The sequence below is a fragment of the Ambystoma mexicanum genome, chromosome 10 (genome assembly GCF_040938575.1).
Source record: "Ambystoma mexicanum isolate Mex_15411 chromosome 10, UKY_AmexF1_1, whole genome shotgun sequence".
Lineage (NCBI taxonomy): Eukaryota > Metazoa > Chordata > Amphibia > Caudata > Ambystomatidae > Ambystoma > Ambystoma mexicanum.
Genome location: NC_090932.1, coordinates 878979558 through 879004012, shown reverse-complemented (window position 1 = coordinate 879004012; position 24455 = coordinate 878979558). Strand labels below are relative to the sequence as shown.

At 46.3% G+C, this 24455-nt stretch overlaps 1 protein-coding gene across 1 annotated transcript in view; it reads left to right on the top strand.

Moving 5' to 3' along the window:
• Positions 1-24455, top strand: part of APOD (apolipoprotein D) — a 191303-nt gene that overhangs the window by 35048 nt on the left and 131800 nt on the right. Inside the window, exons 2-3 of the mRNA XM_069618588.1 lie at positions 12422-12576; positions 23075-23196. Coding sequence (XP_069474689.1) covers positions 12451-12576; positions 23075-23196 — 248 coding nt within the window. The 5' untranslated portion in view covers positions 12422-12450. The remainder of the gene's footprint in view (positions 1-12421; positions 12577-23074; positions 23197-24455) is intronic.

Below are 24455 nucleotides of genomic sequence, written 5' to 3'. Positions count from 1 at the left end.
TACTGATCTAAATACTGTCGCAAATGAAGATTCTCAGGTTCAGTAAGGGCATAGATCCTACTACAAGGCAGTTGAGCATTGGGTACCAGATCGATTTGACAATCGTACGACCGGTGGGGAGGTAACGTGTTGGCCTGCTCTTTTTGGAAAACGTCTTGGAATTCTTGGTACTCAGGCGGCAGTTGTATTGTGGCGGAGGTTACTGTGGCCAGGCCCATGTTTGGATTTCTTGGATAGCAAGTTTGTGTACAATCAGGAAAGGTTATTCTCTTTGCTCGCCAGTCAATTCGAGGATTATGTGTTTCTAACCAAGGAATTCCAAGAATTACTTGAAACTGTGGGGCCTTGATTACGTCAAAATCATTAGCTTCCCGATGTCCATCCTGACCCACTAGTGTCATTTCTGTAGTAGAATGTGTTACCGGCCCTGAGGCAATTTCGGTTCCATCAACTGTGGTAATGACATCCTTGTTGGTTTTCGGACGGAGAGGGAGATTAATCCTGGAGGCCAATTCACGATCAACATAGTTTCTGATAGCTCCACTGTCGATGTATGCCTTTATAGCATGCAACCGCCGAGGCTGTCTCGGATCCACGAGGACCATTGGCATGATGAAATGCAAGGTCAAAGAGTTTGTTTTCAAGCTCGGCAAGCGGACCTCTACGCTTGTCGGGCTTGGTCGTTTCCCGAATCAGGTTCTGTTAGATTGTTGTCAGTGGCTCCAACCACCTTCTTGGGTGGTTTTAGCGGACAATCTCGTAAAAAGTGGCCAGAAGCACCGCAATAAAGACATAATTGCTTCTGCCGCCTTCTTTCTCGTTCCTTCTGAGTTAACGGTCCTTTAACTCCACCGATTTGCATAGGTTCTGAAACGTCGGTACCCTTGGGGTTAGCGTGAGTTTTGATCAACACTCGGGTTTCAAACTTAGATCGATCTGCTTTTCTATTCTGAAGTCTGTGATCAAGTTGGACCACTAAGTCTATGTATTCCGCACAGGCTTGGGGCGGATTTACAATTTGAGCTAGAACGTCTTTAAATTCTCCGCGCAGGCCTCAATGAAATAATGTGATCCTTTTATTTTCTGGCCACCCTGTTTCCACAATCAACATATTAAAGGTGGCGATGTAGGATAAGAGATCCTGGTTACCTTGTCGTAAGGATAGCAGTTCATTGTCCAGGGCCTGTCCCTGGGAGTGTCGAGCGAATAATCTTTCCATGCTTGCCTGGAAGCCTTGAAAATCCTGGAGAATTGGGTCATCTTGACTTACCAAAGGAACTGACCAATCGGCAGCACAGCCGCTGAGATAAGATAATACAAAAGCTACCTTGGTTTGGTCATTAGGGAAGGACCCAGGTCTGCATAGAAAGTGTAAGCGACATTGGTTCATGGAAACGGCATATTTCTTGGGGTCCCCAGCAAAACGTTCAGGCGGGGCCAGTGGCATATTTCCGGGTAGATTGATTTGTACCGGGTTATTCGAAACCACAGGAGTGGGATTACCCCCGGAACCAGGTAACGGAGTTTGTCCTGCCTGACCTTGCAACAGCTGTTTGGCCAGGTCATCAGTTCGTTCCTTGGATAGGATCAGTTCTCTCCTGAGAGCGTTAGTCTCCTGGCGGGCGGAATGTACTTCTGCCTGTAATTCCCCCAAAAGTTGGGCCAGCTGGTCTGTCTCGGAAGTATCCATAGCGCCCGGGTAGGAAATTGTAGGTTGGCTTCGCATTCTGTAACACTCACCTGACTCCCACAGAGGCGCGGGCCTGGTTTGGATTGCTGTGGCCTCTTCTAGGGGGATGCGCAGGACTCGGAAGATGGAATGGACTGGACCCCCAAATCTGGCTTGTCTGGCTCGTAGAAATATCCTTCTGTGTGTGAAAAGGGAGTATTAACAATCTGTGGGATAATGCGTAGGCCTCCCACTCCCCTTCTCACCCTCCACAAAACCCTTCTGCGATTTCCCGTGAAGTATCACCTTAGGGTCTGAAAGGACGAGCTCTCCATCCTGCTTCTGATGCAGGGGCATGTTGTTATCCAGTTACTTCACTGGATCTCGGATTGGTGAGAGTTCAAGTTCGCTTGACTTTTCCGGTAAGGTATCGTAAGAATTCTGTTGCAAGTTCAAGCTTTAAATAACCATTGTCTGTCTTCTCTATTTCAGGTGCTGAATGAAGATTCCGAGTTAGGGAATGGAACCGTCGAAGGAAAATTCTGGTGAGTTTTTGATGAGTGGTTCCTCTAGTGTTCTTGCATTAATGCACTAATGCTTGTGTCTTTTTCCCCTTAGGGGCCGGGGTTCAGAAATGCCGAAGATACGGCGCCGACCCGAAGTGAGAAGAGATGTCCCAATAAATATCAGGTAAGTCTTAGATGAGCGTTCCGCTAATGTCCTTGCATTCGCTCACTAATGCTAATGTCTTTTTCCCCTTAGGGGCCGGGGTTCGGAAATGCCGAAGAAACGGCGCCGACCCGAAGTGAAGAGGGATTGACCCAACAGGTAAGTCTTATGGTGGAAATTAAGCCTTTCTTATTCTCTTCCCTAGCTCACCTTTGTTCTTGTCTTTTTCTCCTTTAGGCGCTGAAATGCGGCGGAAGATCCAGATGGTCGCTGATGGGCAAGAAGGCGCCTAGTAAAGGTGAGTGGAATGCTGCGCTGCAGCGAGCTATGCGATGTGCTTTTAAAAATGAATGTCTTCCCTTTAGGATCGTCGGCGAGATGACTCTGGAATGCGGATTAAGCAGGTAATGTCTCTTCTTTCTCCTGTTCTCCTCTCTTCTCCCTTTACAGGTGTTCCAGGATGCTGTCAGGCGTGGCTGGAGTCCGGGTGCAGGAGCAGACACGGTGAGCGTCCAGCTGCTAGGTGCAGAACAACGCGAAGCGTGAGTTGCTGCTTGGGCGTGGCTTAAATAGCCTTCAAAGTAGTTCCAGGTATGTATTCTTCCTCTAAGGTATGTATTCTTCCTCCGGCCACACCCGTGTGGTAAAGTAGTCCCATAGGTAAAATAGTCCCATTCAGGCCTCTAGGTGGCCTGGATGTTGCAGCACGGTCTGCATCAGGTAAGTTCACACCAAGCACTTCTTAACACAAAGTCATCCTTTATGAGCCTGGCGCCTATGGCGCCTGGACTGTTGTCCAACATGAGCCTGGTGCCAAAGGCGCCAGGACTGAGTCCAAAGGGCCCCTACCTGGGTCCGCTGGGACTTCCCTCGGGAACATGATGTCTGCCTCTGGGGTTGCTGGGCCCCGTCCGGCTCCTTGGGGGTAGGCATCATGACAGTCTCACGAAAAGCTAGATCTCCTTGCAGTCACGGAAACCTGGCTTAATGCTGCCTTCGGTCCATCTCTGGCCCTTGCTATACCTAATGATTATGCTATTATTAGATGCAACAGAAACACCACTCAAACGAAGGGAGGTGGACTCGCCCTCATATTCAGAAATACATTCGACATTAAAGTCATCCAGGACGCACAAATCCTCTCTGCCGAATCCTTGTCTATCAAGATACCTCTATCACCCAACCACACGGCAAATATGCACCGTATTTACCGACCACCAGGTCCCATCTCCTCATTTATAGAGGACATTACATCACTCATAACCACAGATACCAAACCCAACTCACAAACCATCTTACTTGGGGACTTTAACCTTGGTTTTAACGACCCTAAGAACACTAACGCCCATGACCTAGCCAACACCTTATCTGACTTGGGTCACACGCACATTATTCACAAGCCCACCCATAACAAAGGCAGAACACTGGACTGGCTCACCCACCTCAATTGCTCTATTGACCTCCTATCCAAATACCCATGTATTTGGTCGGATCATCACACAATAACTTTCTCTATCAAAACCAACACATCTCACCTGGCGCCTATCATCGCCCCAGCCACCAGCACGAGAAATAAGAAAGATATTACACCTGACAAACTCTTACCTATATTACTCCCCATCCTGAACAATATCGACTCAGATGCTGACCCCACAGTCTTAGTGGATATCTACAACCAGGCTATACTCAAAGCACTGAACACCATTGCCCCCCTAAAATTGCGGAAATCCAAACCACAGCGTCACCTTAACACCTGGTTCACGCCGCAGTTAAGAGAATTACGCAAAACTAAGAGAACCGCAGAGGCACATTGGAAAAAACACCCCACAGCATCCAATAAGACTGAGCTAACCATAGCATCCTCTAGTTACAAAGAAGCCATCTTTCTTGCTAAAAAAGACACATATAACAAAAGGATTACACAAGCGGAATCCAACACAAAGGAACTTTTTAAGATTCTGAAAGAACTAGAATCCCCTATCGCCCCCATAGACAAATGTGTTACAGATGCACTATGGTGTAGTAATATACAGAAAGCTCTATTAGACAAAATAGCTCGCCTACAATCTAAAATCAATGCAAAAAAATCCCTACTACTAGCTGACCCGGACTACAAACAACTACCTAACAAATCGCCTACTTTCAAGTCCACTTGTAAACCTTTCAGCTTCTCACCCCTCTCAATCTGGGAAGTAGAAAACATCATCAGGAAACTTAAACCTTCAAATTGCCAAGGCGATGCCTGCCCTGCCCCGATCATCAAAGCTGCTGCGCACGATCTGGCACCATTCATAACCAACCTCATCAATGCCTCCTTCAAAACTGGAGTAGTACCTGATAACCTAAAAGATGCTTGGGTCATCCCACTCCTTAAAAAACCTACTCTTGATCCAGTCAACCCGTCTAATTATAGGCCGATAACAACTGTACCTTTCCTATTACAAATACTGGACAGAGCAGCCTATTTACAAATACAGGCCTACCTAGAATCAAACAATCTCCTAGGACTTAGGCAATCAGGTTTCCGACCGAGGCACGGCACAGAAACTGCATTAATAGATCTCACTACCCAGATCCAAATCCTGAAAGACAATGGCAAACTTGCACTCCTCTTACTGCTTGACCTGTCAGCAGCTTTTGACTTGGTCAACCAACAAACACTCTGTCACCACTTGAAAACTGCAGCACACTTTTCTGACGCAGCCACGGCTTGGATCAGTTCCTTCCTGGCGAACAGAACCATGAGGGTCTTCTCTCCCACTGATTCTGCTGAACCCTCACCAGTACCCTGTGGAGTCCCGCAAGGCTCTTGCGTGTCCCAGACACTCTATAATGTATTCACAAAGCCCCTCTTTGATATCCTTGACTATCTGGGTGTCACGTATACCAATTACGCGGACGACACCCAGATACTCATTCCTATCTCGGGTAGTTATGAAACAGACAGCAAAACCCTTAATGAAATCGACTCAGTAATTCAAGCATGGATGGCACATCATGGACTCTGTCTCAATGACGAGAAAACCGAGTTGATCGTCCTTGGCACTCATGCCAAACTCAAAAATCTCAATCCCGCATTTAAATCCTTCACCATAGATGGCAATCTCATACCCGTGTCAAATAACAGCAAAACCCTTGATGTGTACATCGATGCCACCTTATCCTTCACCAAACAAACTAATGCAGTAGCATCTTCAGCCGCTTACACCTGTAAGCTGATCACTGCATGTAGGCCGTTTATCTCATCACCCAATTGCATTACTCTTGCTAGAGCATTAGTCCTATCTAAGATAGACTATTGTAATGCCCTTTACTTAGGTACTAGCCACAAAAATATCAACAAACTGCAAGTAATTCAAAACAATGCCATTAGGGCCGCCCTCAACATCCCTAAAAAGATGCACATCTCCGAGACCAGACGCAAAATACGCTGGCTCCCAGTCAAGCACAGAATTTCCCATAAAACGTTGGCCCATACACACAAAGCAAGGGCCAACCTTGCACCAGCCTACCTCACCAACCAACTTACACTTCACACTTCTTCAAGACCACTTAGAGCAGCACAAGCTAACACCATGTCCATACCGAGATTCAAACTTCATAACTCGGGTGGTGCTAGCTTCCCTGTACAAGCCTCTAAATTATGGAACACAATCCCTGAGCTTCTCCGAGCAGAACCATCTTTTAACCTATTTAAACACAACACGAAGTGTTGGCTTCACAACATGGACTCTATGACAGCCTAACCGCCTGCTCCCAGCATGATTGACCGTCACTGGCACATTCTTGTAAGTAATGTATTTATACTAGTCTATGTATGTACCCATTTGCATTACTAAGTTTGTACCTACCTGTAACTGTAATGTAACGTAACCCTTTTGACTGCTTTCAATTGTAACTGTAACCAGATCTAACTTATGCGCCCGTATGCCCGTGGCCTGGCAGCTCTTTATAAATAAAATAAATACAAATACAAATATCAGAGATCAGATGGTCTATGCCAGCCTCCGGGGTCCCTCTCTCCCCAGAGCATCACCGTAAGAGTGGAAATCTGTCACACTTCCAAGAGGCCTACTAATTATTTTACAGGTAAGCCGCAGCAGAATATGAAGAAGGGTGATCTTGTTTTTTGGTTGCTCATAAAGGGTGGGGTGCCCAATCATCTCTGGCATCACGAGACAGTATTCATAGCCAACTAGAAGATGCAAGGTGCTTTGTGTTCTGCCAGCAGGCAGATTTCTCTTTTAACAAATCAATGGCAGTGATAGAGTTAAGGTCAAGCCCAGGGTTACTAATGAGCCTTTTATAGTTTACAGCTACTGGGTTGCCCCAGATGTGCCAAGGGACAACACATCTAGAGGGGGATATTTATGACTATCCCTTAGAGTGTGTCCAGATTTTCACCCATTCGAGCGCAGGCATTACCCCAATCTTATCAGCAACATCCGGGTGCCTCACCTCTACCCTTAAGACAATTATTGATGTATTGCTGGGGCAGCAAGAAGATTCAGCAAGAATTTATTTTCTGCCTTAAGTGCCCCAGATATGGCTAATACACCCCATATCTCTGCTCTATATATTGTGCTGGTTAATGATCATGCAGTGTAGGCAATGAAGGGCCTCCTTAAGAGTTGACCCGGAGAATTGCCTACAGAATTTGACCCACCATTCCCAGCTCAGTTCATAGTTTGGGTAGCACTACCCTTATGCTCTTCCCAGAGGCAAGACTGTAAAAGATCTCAAACCCAGATAGTTCTATTTACTGACTGACTCTAGCGGGCTACACCACAGTATAACGCGTACCAGATGTTTTGTTCCCCTTCTTAGCTTCAGGACTTGACATTTCCTACAATTAATGACCAGTTTACATTCTGTGCAGAAGTGTTAACATTTTGTTAAACGTCAAATAAGACCTCATCCCATTCTTGAAAGCAAGACAACAATGTCAGCATTAAGGAGGAAAGGAAATTCCCTTCCCCCTTAACAGGTGAATTGAGATGCTTATGCCATAAGGACATCACCTATACATCGATTTACAAACAGAATATTAAGGGGGGTGAGGGGGTGCCTCGTTGACAAACTCCTCTGCAACCTGGAAATGGGTCAGCTATTTTGCCACCTTTTGCATACATCACCACTGCCCTATTTCCAAAATAGATTGATTTATTGCCCAGCAATAATTGGCCACCAAAGAATTGTTTAGAATCCTAAAAGAACTTGGAACCCCTGTCACTGCACCAGACACTTGCATCAAAGATAGCACTTGGTGTACCAAAATCCAAGAGGCTCTCCTCGGCAAGATTGCCACCCTCCAAATTAAAATCAATAGCAAACAATCAAGCCTACAATCCAACCCACAACCCAACCCTATCCACACCCTAAACCACCCCATCCCAGACTCTCTGACTCCTTTTAGCTTCTCTCCACTCTCCATTTCTGAAGTGGAAAAGATCATCACCAGCCTTAAACCGACCAATTGCCAAGGCGACCTCTGCCCGGCAGCTATAATCAAGGAAGCAGCTCATGACCTAGCGCCATTCATTACTACGCTCATCAACTCTTCCTTTAGCTCTGAGATCGTACCTGACAATCTAAAGGACGCGTGGGTCATCCCCCTATTGAAAAAACCTACCCTCGACGCTAGTATACCCACAAACTACAGGCCAATCACCACGGTCCCGTTTTTACTAAAAATCCTCGACCGTGCAGCATATCTACAAATTCAAGATTACCTTGAATCTAACAAACTCTTGGGACTTAGGCAATCTGGGTTCCGGCCACGTCACGGTACTGAAACTGCCCTCATAGATTTAAAAACACAGATTGAAGATCTAAAAGACAAAGGCAAACTTGCTCTCTTACTCCTCTTGGACCTTTCGGCGGCTTTTGATCTCGTCAATCATGAAATCCTTTGCCACCACCTTAAATCAGCTGCACACTTCTCTGATAAAGCTACAACCTGGATTAGCTCCTTTTTAGACAATAGATCTATGCGCGTGTTCTCTCCACTAGCATCCGCCCCACCTGCACCTGTCTCCTGTGGCGTGCCACAAGGATCTTGTGTTTCACCCACGTTGTATAACGTGTTCACCAAACCTCTCTTCGATATCTTGGACTATCTGGGTGTCACTTACACCAACTATGCCGACGCCACCCAGATACTAATACCTATCTCAGGTGACTACAGGGCTGACTCCCTCGCTATCAATGTCATCTACCAGGTCATCCAGGCGTGGATGGCTCAACACGGACTCTGTCTCAATGATGAAAAGACTGAGCTCCTCATTCTTGGTTCGCCACAAAAACGTACCAAACTCGACCCTGCGTCTCTTCCGCAGCGGCATATACCTGCAAGCTTATTACAGCCTGTCACCCTTTCCTCTCCGCAACCAATTGTGTCACCCTGGCTAGAACTCTTGTGTTATCCAAGATTGATTACTGCAGTGCACTGTACCTAGGCACCAATTGCTGCAACCTAAACAAGTTGCAAATTGTCCAAAACAATGCGATTAGAGCTGCCCTCAACATTCCCAGGCGCCAACACATATCCGACACCAGACACAATATTCGCTGGCTCTCAGTCCCACCCCGTATCTCCCTGAAAACCCTGGCTCTTACCCACAAATGCCTTCATAACCAAGCTCCCTGCTACCTGGCCAACCGATTTGCCCTCCACAACTCAATTAGACCCCGCAGAATGGCTCATTTAAACTGCCTTGTGGTTCCACGTTTCAATCTCCAAAGATCAGGTGGAATTAGCTTCCCTATCTTGGCAGCTAAACTCTGGAACACGCTTCCTAATGAGCTTAGAGCAGAACCCGCATTCCCGAGATTCAAACACCTTACGAAAACCTGGCTGGCCGCCCAGGACATTTAGCTCTGGGTTCTCTGCTTAATTTGTACATGTATATATAATCTGCTTGTCCTCTCATTGCTATTATTATACCTGTAAATTCTGTATTATACTTGTAAACTTTGTAATTATGGTGCTGTCTGTTTTTCATATGTTGTAACTAAGTGATGCGCCCGGTTGCCCCTGGGCCTGGTATGCTATACAAATAAATAAAATACAAATACAAATACAAATGACTGGCGTATTTCTTTAGCCTCAAGCACCTCCAACAGCATTAGTCTTTTGACCAGATCAAACATTTGTTTCAGATCTATGAACTCCAAATAGAGAGGTTCTTTTTAACCAACAAATACTTGGAGAGTATTAGCCAGAGCAAGAAACAGTGCTTTATTGTTTGTTTCCTAAATAAACCCTACTTTCAATAGCGAAAAGAGGGCCTCTTTCTCCAGCACTGATCCAAGCTTCTCTCTATCAAATGCTTGCGAAAAAACTCTTGGTCGCCGAATTCAGATGTAATATTAGTCTATAGTAGGGCAATTTAATATGTTTTGAGAATACTGATTGGTTAGTCATGCTATGTTGTGCCCGCTTAGTTTGAAGGTGTCCAAACTCTGAACACCTCTGTACTGGCATGCTAAATAATCAAACACTCTCATCAAATCCTGTTAGACTTCTCACAATTTCTCCCACCTCAAAGTCATGTGTCACTGCGGCCCTCTTGAAGGACCCCTCTCCTGCCAGCTGCAAGCGCAGTCACAGGGGGCTGCAAGGCTTTCTCTGCAGGAGAGGGAACCCGGCAATTCCATGGTAATATTTGGGGGTCGTCGCCCAACTTGACATGGACAGACACTTTCCTATTCTTCCTAACAATCCACCAAACCCACCAGAAGAATAGGCTGTGACGGTCCTAGAATCCCTAAATTTGCTGCAATATCCCCTGGGCCCTGCCATTCACCCATCTCAGGCCAGCTTGCTCTGTTATACTCTGGAGGGGATTTGTAAAAAATTAATAGGTGCCAGCACCCATAACTGCTCCCCGCGGTGTCGACATGTTTGGGGTTACACTACAGCTCGAACCTGCTTATTGTGGTTGAGGAATGCACTATTGCCACTTCATAATTAAAGTGAGTCTGAGACAATGGGCCTCATTACACGGTAGGCAGTAACCATGGCGCTATTAGCGCCATGGTTGCCGCCGGTACCATACCGAGTTCGCCATGGTGAATGGCGGAATTACCGCCACATTCCAAGGTGTGTGGGGGCGGTAATTCCCCATTCACCATGGTACTTCCCCATTTCCATTTGAGCCCCCATAGGGCTCAATGGGAATGGGGAAGGCGGCAATTATGGTACCGCAAATTGCGGTAATGAGGCCCAATAAGTGTTGGGGCTCAAAAATAAGTGCCAAGGCTGAGCCCTGACAAACACCCCCACAAATTAAGCACTATGCTTGTATCGTCCTCCACCTTGGCATTAAGCCTGGAGCATTCGGGTACGGCCCTGCCTATGTCCCTCTAATTTAAACTATTGGTAGACTCAGTGGATCCTCCAACGATTCTCTGAAATATGTATTGATTAAAAATAAGTAATTCCATTGTAAATGTTTCTAAATAAGGTTTGTAACCTATTATGAAGGATGTATCAGAACTGCACTCCATGGCCCTCATTACGATACTGGCGCTAAACCATGGCTCTATTAGCACCATGGTTGGTGCCGGTATCGTAGCGAGTCCTCCAATGTTCAATGGGGAATTACCACCCCATTCAAAGGTTGGCGGGGCAGTAATTCCCCATTGAACATTGGCCCTTCCCCATTCCCATTTTTGCCCCATAGGGCTCAATGGGACTGGGGAAGGCGGTAAGTACGGTACCGTACTTACGTTGAGAGTCCCTTTGCGGGTCCCTACTTTAACGCCTGGTCTAGACCAGCCGTTCAGGTCGGGTCCCACAAAGGGACCTCGTAGTAAGGCGCTAAGTGGTTAACGGCGCTGCAGCCTTTTACAGCGCCGTTAACCACTTAGCGCCAGGGTCGTAATGAGGCCCTATGTCACTTTGATCTGTACCATGAAATAAATGTACCCAGCTGTCTCATTACAGTCGAACCATTCGAAAGGCTGTCTAGCCACGGTTCTGTGCAGTATGTATGTATTAACACACATGAACACTTTTTGGGCTCCACCATTTTATAACTAAGGATATCCCAGAAACCAACCCGGGATACCCCGTGAACTAAACCATATAAAACTCTCTACTATGGATGACGTTCAGTGTTTTTAAATCTCTTCTATGAATATTCTATCGTTCTTAAAGAATCATCAAGTGATCTACGATTCGGGGACCACACACTTCTTATGAAGGTCAATAAAAGAAAAAATAGTTCCTCTCTGAAATGTGGCCCCAAATTCCTTTGAAACAACAAAATCATCTCTGAAATGGGCAGCAGTCCCATACACCCCATGCCTAAGGACAGAAGCCCCCATATGCTATGAGGAACCTCCTGTGAAATTTGTCCTCTGAGGTCACCCATTAAATGGTACCAAAATAAGGATCAGCCTCCACACTGAAATTGTGGAGCCCAATAAGTGTTCATGTGTGTTAAAACATTGTTTCGAATAACACTTCGGGAAAAACTTTGAAGTTCAATTCATCGCCTCCCTGAATGTGATCCAGTATGTATGTATAACATTTAAATAAATATATTGAGCACAGTCGCAGCCAGAAGGCACCTGGGTGCTAAAAGCTGAACAGTAGAGGAAAACCATACATATCGTCCACCTCCTAAGAAAAAAAGTGTTTAAGGACCTTCCAGAAACGGATGTGGTCCGGCATCTGCCGCAAGTGTACCGCTAAAGAGTTCCAGAGTATAGGAACCAGAACTGAAAAGCACTGACCCCCCCTGCTCGAGCTTTACAAAAACGCAGAATATGAGCGCAGCACGCGAGGAGGCGCATAACGGTTTCCGTTATGCGGTTTCCAGTATCAGGAAATCAGCGCTTACAGCATGGGTCTGCAACCTTTGGTTCTCCAGAAGTTTTGGACTTCAGCGCCCATCAGCCCTCGCCAGCACAATCAATGGGGAAGGAACATGTGAGTCATGGTCCAAAACATCTGGAGAGCGGTAGGTTTCAGACACCTGGTTTACAGTGTCTAACGAATGATGTTCATAGGTTGATAATGCTCACAATCTATTCTTATCTCAATAAGCAGGTCTTTTTTGATTATTTTGCCAGGTCTTTATCTGCACCCAAGAAGGAGCAGCATGTGGTCGTTATATGCACTGCTCCTTATCATCTCCAGAGCGGAAGGAGGACCATGGTATAAAGGATGGCTCCTCTCTGGGAAATGTCCAGACCCAGACGTGCAGGAAGCCTTTGATATAAACAAGGTTGGTATTCACAATATGACCTTTGGGAGAATGCAGTGGTGCATCGACTGACACCACAGGCCCTTATGAGAAGGAAAGTGGAATACACTTTATACTGTTTTGCCCCAAATATTGTCTGATCAGAAAGAAAATTCTCAATTGTAAGATCTAGATGATTTGTATAACGCAGACCCGCTTTTTTCTACCTTTTATTGGTAGTGGAGCAACCATCGTACTGGGCACTTTGTTTGAAACAAAGCACTAAATCTATATGAAGAAAAGACTACACGTGTTAAAGCAAAATGGGGCCTGGCTGTGAAATAACTGTAACATTGTTTGTTTTTCGCTATGGGTAGAGGGGTTGTCAGTATTCTGTTGCTCTAACTTCATGGCTAGACCAAGGAGAAGAGTGCCAGGCATCTATGGTACAGTTAGACCATACATTAAGAATAAAGACATTGCTGGTCTTATACATAGTCGCAGATTGTTTCAATAACTGCCAGACTTTGGAAGACGTTTCAAAGGTTTTCATTTTTAGATGTTAAAATGCCATTTTTGTACTCAGGACAGGGAATAGGTCAGGGTGTAGACAGGGACTACGAATGTGCTTCCTTCTCTCGTCTGCCCTGGTCTCCCTCCACCCTAAACCAGGCGAGCCTAACCCCAGTTCCTCCCCCTAGCGATCGGTAACAACTATTGTATGACTCTGGCTGTAGCAGATGGGCCTAGGGGGAAAAGCCTTATCTATCTGGCTCTCTCCAGAGTTCTTTTAGAGGTGTCCTAACCTAAAACACCCCAAGTTTGTCGATGGGATTTGATGGTTTTCTTATGCCGGTAACAAGACACCCTAGTCTGTTTGCTCATTCACATACTCTCTTTCTCTCCACTCCTTGATCTAAATCTCTCTCCTTTTCCCCCTTGCTACTCTCACCCGCTCCTCACTCTGCTCTCTCTCACAATCAATACCCCATCTGTATTCTGCACCAAATTTGCTACCGAATCTTCAGCAATCGGCTCCACCATCCATCCTCCAACTGGTCTCTCGGTCCACCTCCACACCTCCTGACCTCTCCCAAGCAACCCAGACTCTGCCTTAATACACTCCTCGTATACCCTGTTTGTTTCCTGATTCTAACTCCACCCATCCCCATTGGATTCAGTACTCACATGACTCTGTGGGACAATGTGAGCCTAGCTTTTCCCCGGGGGATGTGATACACAAAACCTTCACAGCTACTCCCCTTTCAGTCTATGTTTGCCGTATTGCAGTCAGGTGATCAGGCTGCTTATTTTTCTAATATTTTATTTCCCTGTGTTGTTGAGTTTTGCTGCCAGTTTGGTTTGGGAAGGATTTCTATATCCCTCCTGCTCCCCTTCGGTCCCTTCACACTCTTAATTTGTTTTGTATTGCCCTATTATTCGCCTGGGGTACGCCTGGGATTGGTAGGTCGGGTGTTTCATCTCTGTTTGGCAGGAGAGACCCCAGTTCAACTATTTCTGTTCTAGATTCAGTTCCCCTGAATCCAGTCCGGGTTTTCTTGGTGGGGATCAGGTGCATTTTCAGAATTGTACTTCTGGAAGAAACAAAAGCGAACTCTGGTCCAAAGTTGTGGGACAGAGGGTAGTACCATTGTTAACACCTCTGTCACAAGTATGGGTTTCATGGACTGAGACCACCACTCAACTCCCTCACCCACTTCTGGGAGGGAGTCCTTCCTCCCTGCCGACAGTGTCATGACTGTGACCCAGACACAATATGAGAATTTTGACGCCCTGGTTGCTTTGATTGATTATAGAAATATGAAAGACTGTAATATTCTGATATTAGTGGATTTTAGAATTGAATTTTACCTGTCGCTTGCTAGTGGTCTGTTAATGGAATTGATTTTGTTTGTTAGAAGGAACGCTATATAATCAAAGAATGTATCTGTTTCACACTGACAATTTTGCAAATAGTTATATTGGTATTCTGATCTGATTAGTTGATGGAGTGGTGTATCATTTAATGTAGTGTGGATGGGTGATTTCCCGAAATATAACTAATTGATTGGTTCAGGTACAGTTTTTAACCAGTGTGGGAGGGCAATATTGGTTTTGTACCATGTTTGCCCCTAAAGAGCAAGAAATAGGGCAACCGGTTTATGAGCATTCCTCGTCTGACCTTTCACATTTATAAAACTGAGTATATCTGTTTACTCTACTCCTCATTTGTCAAGGTTCAAAGGCCATGCAATCAGGTTACTTCAACTATGCCTTGGTGCAAAAATGTATGGAGTATGACTGCAAATGTGTTATATAAATGACTAATTTGCAGGTCTGTAAAAGCTCCACAAAAACACATATTGGCCACTCGTGGGACAGACACTCTCTCTAGTTCTTTAGCCTCTTAGTCACAGAGTGCATACCTTTACTACCCACAACCTCTAACCTCCCTGTACCGCTGCTATGTGTGGAGGCTGTCTATGCGGAATTGCTCCCTCTTCAAGTTCCTCCTTCCGGGGGCTAGAACCTCACCCTATCTAGCTACCTCTAGCTCTTTCTGCTCTCCCCTCCCCCACACACTCTGAGGTCCAATCTCGCCTCCCCCTCTCTGTGCAACCTCTCCATTTCACTCCTTCACCCGACTCGACCCCCATCACTGGAACTGCCTACAGTATGTTCACCATAGGCTTCAAGAGTGTCCTGAAGAAACACCCGTATTCCCTGGAAGCAGCACCAGAGCTGTCTGGTGGAATCACCCCTCCCCCACCACACCCTGTCCTGCTTTATCACATGTGGATAGACTTAAGTAATCTAGTAACATATTTAATCACTCCTAAAGTTAATTTTGTATTACTGTATGTTCTTGTTGGATTTTTTTTAAATGTATTTATTTGTAAGATTTATACAATGAAAACCAAGCAGTTCAATAAAATAAACAATAAATACCAAACAATGAAATAAGATGCAGAATACTATATACATAATAACAAGCAAAGAACTAGTATAAATTCATAAAGTCATCCCAAATCTTTCCATGTAATCGTAATTTCCCTTGTCTCTTGTAAATCGTCCTTTCCACATTTGCAAGACCCGACATCCCCTCAATCCAATCCTCAACAGCAGGTGCAATCCGAGTTTTCCAGTCCCTTAACACCATCTTCTTGCCCAAAGCAGCTCCACGGAGCAAAAAAATGTTCCTAGAGACTGAGAAGTCCTCAAGCAACTCACCACCTCCCAAAATCATTGTTTTGAAGTCCAAAGCAACATCCAAATTCAGAACACGCAAACAGATGCAACAAACATTGTGCCAAAAATCCCTGTACTCGCACACAGTCCCATAGTAGATGTTCCAAACTACCCAATCCATTCCCACAACACCAGCATTCATCCGAATCCGCCATTCTTCTCTTGAACAATCGTTCCAGACTCCAAAACACTCTATTGAGGATCTTAATTTGTCTCAATCATTCCTCCAAATTAATAGCACAAAGCTTAACATTAGCACACATCTCCAACCACATCTCGGGCGTAATCTCACACCCCAATCTCCTGCCCCACTCATCTCTCAATTCAGAATTCTCCTTATATGCAGACACAATACTATTGTATATCCTGCTAGCAACTGAGCCACAACCTGGATCCCTCTCCTTAAGAAAGAGATTCCTCATTGTACCCCCTTGCTCTGCCACATCACTTACACATCTTTTCAGTTTCCTGAAATCATCAACTAGGACATTTTCAATGTTAAATTTCTCACACAACTCTCTCTCTCCAATCCACTCACCGTCCACAAAGACATCACCAATCCAGAACACTCCACTCAGAAACCACTCTGGCCAGAATAGAGTCTTACCCCCAACAGAAATCAACGGATTCAGCCAAATGGAGGCATGAGTGGTTTTCAAAGCAAACGATCCTAGTAATTCATGAATATTTCTACACGTCTCTCTCAGAAAAACTGTCAAAGGCATTTTCTTACATGACTTGTTTGTTGCTGTGAGAATCGCCCTAGGAGCCCAGCAAACTCGCCTCTGCAATTACCCATTTATCAGGTGGATCTTTCAAAAAGGGTATAATAAAATGACTGGAAAAAGCTAAATGATACGCTTTGAAGTTTGGTACGCCTAGTGTCACGACCCTCAGCCCTGATCCCCACTGGCAAGCCCATTGGCCAGGTGGAATTAGGGCTCGGATCACTAATAAGGCCTGGCATCCACTTCTCAGGCCCTCTTGGGGCCAGTCCTGGTGCCTTTGGCACCAGGCTCATCAGTAAGGAAAGACATCTGCTTGAGGAACTACTTTATTTAAGCTTCCAGCCAACATGGAGGCATCCACATAGCTTGATTCCTAGAAATAAGCTATGAGGTCTAGTGTTTTGGGTGTGGTAGCCTAGGGACTACTTTACCTGGACTACTTTACAGTGGCTATTTAAACCACACCCGAACAAGACAACATGCTTCGCGTTACTTTGCTTCTAGCAACGTGACACTCACCGTGTCCAGCTTTCTCACGAGCCTGGTGAATTCCGGACCTACAGAAAAACCAAGAACATCATTAGCAGCAGAATCTTACCTGCATTCATCATCCTTCACTGCTCGCAGCTCCTGAGCAGCTCTGTTGGTGGAGTTCACCGCCCGGATCGAAGGACCTGAGAAAAGGAGGAAGACATCATTAAAGGAGGTAGTGGAGACATTACAACCACAAAGCGCTTGAAGACTTACCTGGTTGGTTGCTTTTCGGCCGACAAAGCGCCGGAACTCCATCGGCCCTGGGAACTCACCGCGACCTACGGAAAGAGAAAAGCACAGGTCAGTGAGGACAAGACATCGCTGTGCTACGCAAAGCGCCTCCTTACCGCATCATAGCGCTATAGTGCGCCATCATCTCCCGGAGAGAACCAGCATATCCAGTTCTCCAAGCAGACACTCCGCGCTCCTAGGGAGATAATAAAAGAGACATTTAGAACAGAGAAAAGGCATGCAAGAATTACAACGCCATCAATCGCAATAAGACCTACGTGAAAGACACTACAAGGGCAGCAGTCAGTGAAGTAACTGGACCGCCCGCACCCACAAAAGATAATGCGCCCCTCCCCAGAGAGCAGGACGGAGAGCCCACCGATTCCGACAACCAGGTGAGAAGAGAACCTGGAGGGGCTGGAAACACAAGGGAGGTGGGGGAAAACTTACCTTGGTCGCCCAGTCCTAATAGAGCCTTCATTTCCAGGCGGAATCCCATCGACGCCGAGACCACACCAGGGAATCATTGGGAAGGGCACCAACGACCAACTGGCTGGGTGGCGTCCCCGTGGATACCAGGTGAGCGTAACACCTAGTCCCCCCTTTTCCACAGGTAACTGAAGTTTCCATAATTTTAGCCGTGGCGGCTTATCATCCCAAAGAAAGGACTGTAACAAGCCATCAATTTTCTTCCAATAGAATTGACTAATCTTCACCGGAAGCATACCCAGAACGTAATTAACTTTCGGAGCAGCATTCATTTCTAGAGCGTTCACCTTGCCCCAGAGAGACAAATGAAGCAGAGACCACCTTAAAATGCTCATTTTCAAATCACTACACACTTTGTTCATATTCACCCCTGCCATCTCATCTACCAATGGGGTCAGCCATATACCCAGATATTTCAGTTTTCTGTCACACCAATGAAAACCAAGTCCAGTAACCACATTTTTATCACAGTATCCTGATATTGGTAACACCTCAGATTTAGACCAATTAACCTGGTATCCCGCTACAGCATGAAACCTGTCCAATACATTTAACAAGGCAGGTAGGGACACAGCCAAATTCCGCAACAAAAGTAGCAGATCCTCCGCATAAAACCATAACTTTTGTTCTGCACCATGAAAGTTCAGACCCTGTATTCCCGCATCACACCTCAAGGCGATCACCAACAGTTCCATGGCCAAAACAAATATCAGAGGGGACAGAGGACAACCCTGTCTTGTTGTTAATTATTGTATGCCGTTGCGGGCCCTTCTTGCTGCCCCGATGCCTCCAATGCAGCACCTGGCTAATGCATCTCTCCATGCATCTCTTTCATATTGACGTAAGGCACCCAAAAATGACATTGCCCAAAGTCATACACTCATTTAAAAAGCTTCTTGACAAGTTCTATGCTGGTAAGACAGCTCAGCAGGTCTAGCGCTTGCTACTGGGATCTATGTGTGATCTGCAGGTCGCAGGTCCATACCCCGCACGGCCAACTCAGCCTTTCATCCTTCCGAGGATGATAAATGAGTAACAACTTTGGTTGGGATGATGATGATGTATCTAAATATATAAATAATACATCATTATCATTCTACTCTCTATCTAAATAAATACATATACATACAGAACATTCTAAGAAAGGACTTCAAGCAACCAGTATAAATACCACAGATAAAAGACTGAAAATAGAAGTTATCATCAAAACGATTCTGATTAGTTGTTCTACTCAGAGCTGTGCAAACCTGAGGCCTGAACGATCTACAACTAGATGTCTTTAAGGACAATCACAGTGTGTTTTCTATATGTACTGCTTGTGTGGTGTCATCAAGCTACACAGGACTAGTTGTGATAAAAAAAAAAAAGCATTCATGTATACACAGGGGTGCCATAGTGAAGGGGCTCAGATAAGTCGTAAGGGGATGTGTGCACTTGGAGCCAATTCTAAGCTCTTTCAGCTTAAACCTAATTTCCCCATGGGATTGAATAAGGCCCTCTAGGATGCAAGTTCTCACTCAAAAAGGCAAATGAGGGGCGGTACACCCCATTGTGAATGCCAGCAGAGCCCTGACATGAACCAAACAAACATATTCACAAACAGAAAAAGTGGCAATAGCAATACAGTGGGGCTGCCGCCATTTCCGTCTACATTCGTGACGCATCACAAGCCAGTTGTGCCTCTTTCCACTGGACCAGCATCACATTCCCCAACACAAATAGAAAAAACTGCCTCGCCAATAGGGAGAGTATCAGTTTCATCTTTTGTGGGGGGCCACAATCCCAGACAACTATTTGTCCAGGCACCCAGAATCAGCCACCAAGGAAACACAGCACACTGAAGGACATGTCAGACTGTTGTTGCAAGGTGCCAGGCCAAAAGCTCTGTCTCTACAAGAAAGACAAACAGCGGCACAAGAGGAAACTTGCTTGCAACCAGTCATACAAGCTCATAGAACTGGACAATAGAAGAATATATCGGAAGAAGACGGCCATTGCACATCAACCACGAAAACCGAGCTACAGGCACTCGTAAAAACATGGCAAGGACTGTCTGCATCGCAGGAAGGGGTTCGTCTCAGAGATTGCTACCTTGTGAAACCGCATTCGCGCTGAACCAGAGTGGTGCATCTTGCTCACGTAGGGCATCAAGGAATAGTGAAGACCAAAGCCAGAATCTCTAAAGTAGTATTTACATGTAATGGAATGCTGTTGTTCTGGAAAGGACTGCCCCATTGAGCTCCCTGTATAATGGTTGCTTAGAAATTTTGATCCTGAGCAAGAGGGAGGGTCATGTCTCAGGCAAACTCTGAAGTCTGGGTCAGCCCAGCAACATCTACAAGGGGCCAGTTTGGAGGTAGCATGGAAGAGAAAAGGCACAGTGCTTTCTATCTTCGGGGGGTGAGGGGGCAACAGGAGGTTGCCTCGGGTTGCCATGGGAGGAGGCATGGGAGTAGCCTGCCGACACCATCAAAATCCACCTCCCCACTGCGGGAGAGTGCAGGAGATGGAGATCCGTGAATGTACCAGCCCAGGCACACCATGAAAACCAGCACTCAATGCGCCCCTGCCCCCTTCTTCAGAGTGATAGTGAGGGGAGGTCGAGATGGTGCACCAGCCCGCAAGAACATAGCAGGCATGTTGTAGAACTGCATAGCAGTGGCGGATCCCCTGGCCTTAGTCGTGGTGGTGGTGGCAGAGGCCTGGGCGAAGATCTGGGGAGGATCCTGCCTGCACACTTGTGGCAGAGAGGTCTGTGAGGTACCTTGTCAGAGAGAAGAGTGCACTAGATGCAGCCCACTATAAAAAGGTGCAGGGGCTGCGGGAGAGGGTCTGAACCGTAGCAAGGGGTGGCCCAGGAACAGACGAGGACTGAGAAGCAGGAATGCCCTCCTGCAATGGAGTTGGGTGAAGGTGCCCGAATGCGGTGGGGGAGCCAACGATGCTGGAACAGCAGGAGTGGGCAGAGCCGTAACTAGGATTGTCTAACAAGTGAGGCCTGAAGCTAATGTAGTTGGACCCACCGCGGCGACATAACCATCTGTAAATGCCTACACAGCGCCGCAGAGTGGGCATTTACAGATTTTGGGTGGGCCTTGCCTGCTCATGCCCTACCATGTCTATGCCACAGACAGTGAGTGGTCCCACATGACACTTGTGGTGCCCCACCAACGAAGAGCAGTCACATTACAGAGGAGCTGGCTCTGGATGATGCGCCCGTTCCCCCCACTCAGCAGTGGTGGAGGGGAATGAGGCCTCCCAGAAGGAACCCAGAATGAGCCCAGAAGAGGTGTGAAGCCGAAGTGGAGGGCCCTGAGGTGGAGAGCAATGGATGGGATGTTGAAACTGGTGCCACAGCACTGAGGCGAGCGTCGACTGGGTGAGGAAGCCTGACCTCAGACTCCTTTCTCCCTGTTAAGGTCGGGGCACGGCTAGGTGGAGCTAAGCATAGCTTGTGTGCACAAGCCATTGTCAAGCGTTACATCCAGAGGCGTTTCTAGTGGGGGCTGAGAGGGATATAGCTCTGGGACTTTTGGTTGTAAACCTGGATAGAAGCTCAGGGCCTACAATAAAAGGCTAGCTAGCCCTGAGTCCCGACAGTGCTGACGTTAGCATAGCCCCGGATCTTCTCTAGAACTAGCAACACGGACAGTGGGAGCGAGCATGCCCAGGAAGGGGGGCTGGGATCTCCAGACAGACAGCCAAATACCCCAGAGACAGACTGCGCCACTTGTTTATACTAAGAGTGGGAACTGCAGTGAGTCACAGAAGACAGTGGCGACTTTTAGTTGTATGTTACTAAAAGTGTGATATCTTTTTTCAAAGTTATTAAATGATTGTAGAAGGTGGGAAAGGGGGCGTTCTGCAGAGCTGCTGCAACACCTATAAAGGAAGCTGATTTAACACTCAAGTCACTGCTCCAGCCGAGCCTCCAGGGCTCTCTTTGTGCCTCAAGTGTGAGGCTGGCTCTGCAGCTGAGGTGTCAGCCTTAGTGAATGGCCAACAAAGTAAGATCCAGTTACATGAGGTTATTATAGTGACCATTAATTGGCTACTCACCCCTCCAGATGGTTCCTCTGTCCTCCCCCCAAAGCTCTTGGTATGTTGGTAGAGGATGAAAGACCTTGCTTGGTTTATATCCAGTGCCACCTGGGGCAGGTGTTTCTCATCAGTTGCCGATCAAATAGATCTCCTCTGCCCGCCTGCTCTCCCAGGGACTAAGAAAGATTGCCTGAGTGTTGTGTGATTTGTTCTGAGGTGTCAAGGTAATTGCGCATTGCCTTGCACAAGGGTATGCACCTCAGATGCCTTTTACGCAGAACCAGAGTGATGACGTCCATCTGGAACTCGAGACTGTGCCTCTCTCCTGCTAACATCCATTTGTATTGCATGTTGCTTGCCATGCCCTACTCTCCACAGATGTTTTAGGTGGCTGTGTGAAGAAGTGTTCCCCGCCCCCTGCCTGATTTCTGATCCCTTTCACCCTTGTGACACTATAAACGAAACAGTGATAGGTGCAATTAATCTGAACCACTGGCACTGCTCTGGGCAACCTTCCACACCGCCGTTTTTTTACCTCGTCTGAGCCATTGAAAAGGGGTCCATCCATATGCAAATCAGCCAGGTACTGCCACCAATGGGAGCAGCGCAGCCCAAACTGCTAGGCCAGGTGCCCTCTGCAAGGACATGACATCCATCTGGAACTCGTTGATTCTGCCCCTCTCCTGTAACATCCATATTTATTGCAGGTTTTCTTACCATGCCCTCCTCTCCACAGCTGGTCTACGTGGGGGTGTGAAGAAGTGTTCCCCTCCCTCGCCTGATTTCTGACCCCTGTCACCCTTGTGACACCAGCAAAAACTAATGTTGTAGTGTGTGCTATATAAGAAGTTAAATAAAGGAAGACAAGAATCATGTGTAACTCTCAAGATGTGTTCTTCAAAAAATATGGACGCTTATTGTCAATCCAATCAGTTTGCATGGTTGCATTTTGGGATTTGACTCAGCATTGACACTTTCTCAAACCTTTTAACTGTCGCTCCCAATAAATGAACTGCACATATATTTAACTGCACCCGAGCACTATGACCAATGCTATTTAACCTACTACTAATTCTGTGCATAAGTAGAATTTCAAAAGGCCTTCTAGGGTACACATGTTTACACAATCAAGTGGACTAAAATGCAGGAAAACTATGCAATGAAAGCAGGATTGGACCAATAGGCAATGCGTCTCAAATACTGTATTTTGTTATAACTGCAAGCACTGCACAGAAGATACAAACACAGTGTTTGCTATTTTTCCCCAGTACCTTGGAATATGGTATGAAATAGCAAAAAACCCAACAATATTTCAGACCGGACGATGCACTCAAGCAACGTATTCACTGAAGTCGAATGGAAAGATGGATGTTCAACATGAAGAGATTTTGTAAGTACTTCCAAGTTTGTTGAGAGGATGGGAGAGCACAGAATTATTGTCGAACTAGATATGATACCATTTTTCATGACTCCTGAAAGTTGCAATAATGTTAGCCTTGTAGGGTTCTCAAGATGAATCTGAACACTGCATAACCTTTAGAAACACCAATGTGCCAGATGTTTTTGCAGTGAAACAAAATTGTCTCCAAAGCCCATTGAGTCACATCAAACCAACAATACTTTTGTAACAACCTCTTGGCCCATATCATCTCACATGGCTTTGTTTGTTGGCTATTGTACTCTCCCACTAGATAACCTTTACAGACTGTAAACCCAAAGTCACATTCTACCTTGCTGGGACTCAGCCGTTTGAAACTAGATCAAACACACTGATGTACTTGAATCTTGTGTAATTCTATGTGTATTTACTTGAGGGAGGGGTACCACCTGCAACTGACCTCAGGAGACAGTTTGCGGGCTGGGCCGCCCTGATCTATCCTTGCAATCCCCTTAAATTCTACACTGTCTAACTCAGATACATTCTCTGGTGCTTCGGATGGTAGATATGCGTATATAGCATCTCCACCCACCCCACAGGGCTGGCAGCGAACGACAGGAAGTGTGCCTCATACGGGCCTCTCAACTTTGCTAATGGATTGGTTCTGATAACATGCGTACCCCTACTCACTGATGACAAACCATGATACTGAATGCAAACTGTACCACTAAAAGTCGCACAGGAAATTGAAATACAAATGATGACTTGTCAATCAGATGATTTATTGTGTTATATAGTAGATATCCTATCTACTATAATTATATGCATGTCTTGTTATCAGTTCTCTTCAACACTTTCTCTTCCGGGCTGTCTTAGATCCTTGGCAGAGATCTGTATTGACTGGTGTAGGGGAGGCATGGTATCACAAGTATGACACTGGGCCTCATTACGAGGTTGGAGATAGCCTTACTGGTTTTACCGGCATGGCTACCCACAAACTTGGCTCTGGCTTCAGCACCCGCGAAAGGGGAATCACCAGGCCCTTCCGACCTCGGCGGACCCAGTAATTCCCCTTGCGCGGGTGCCGGTACGTCCCCATTCTCATTTGAGCCCCCATAGGGCTCAGTGGGAATGAGGAGGATGTAGCAGTGGTACCGTTCATAACGGTGCCATTCCTACCATCATGTTCTGCTCGCGGGTGCCGGTACAGCCACCTGGTCAGACCAGGTGGGTGCTAGGGCACCTGCGAGCAGAAGTCCTAGTATGGTGGT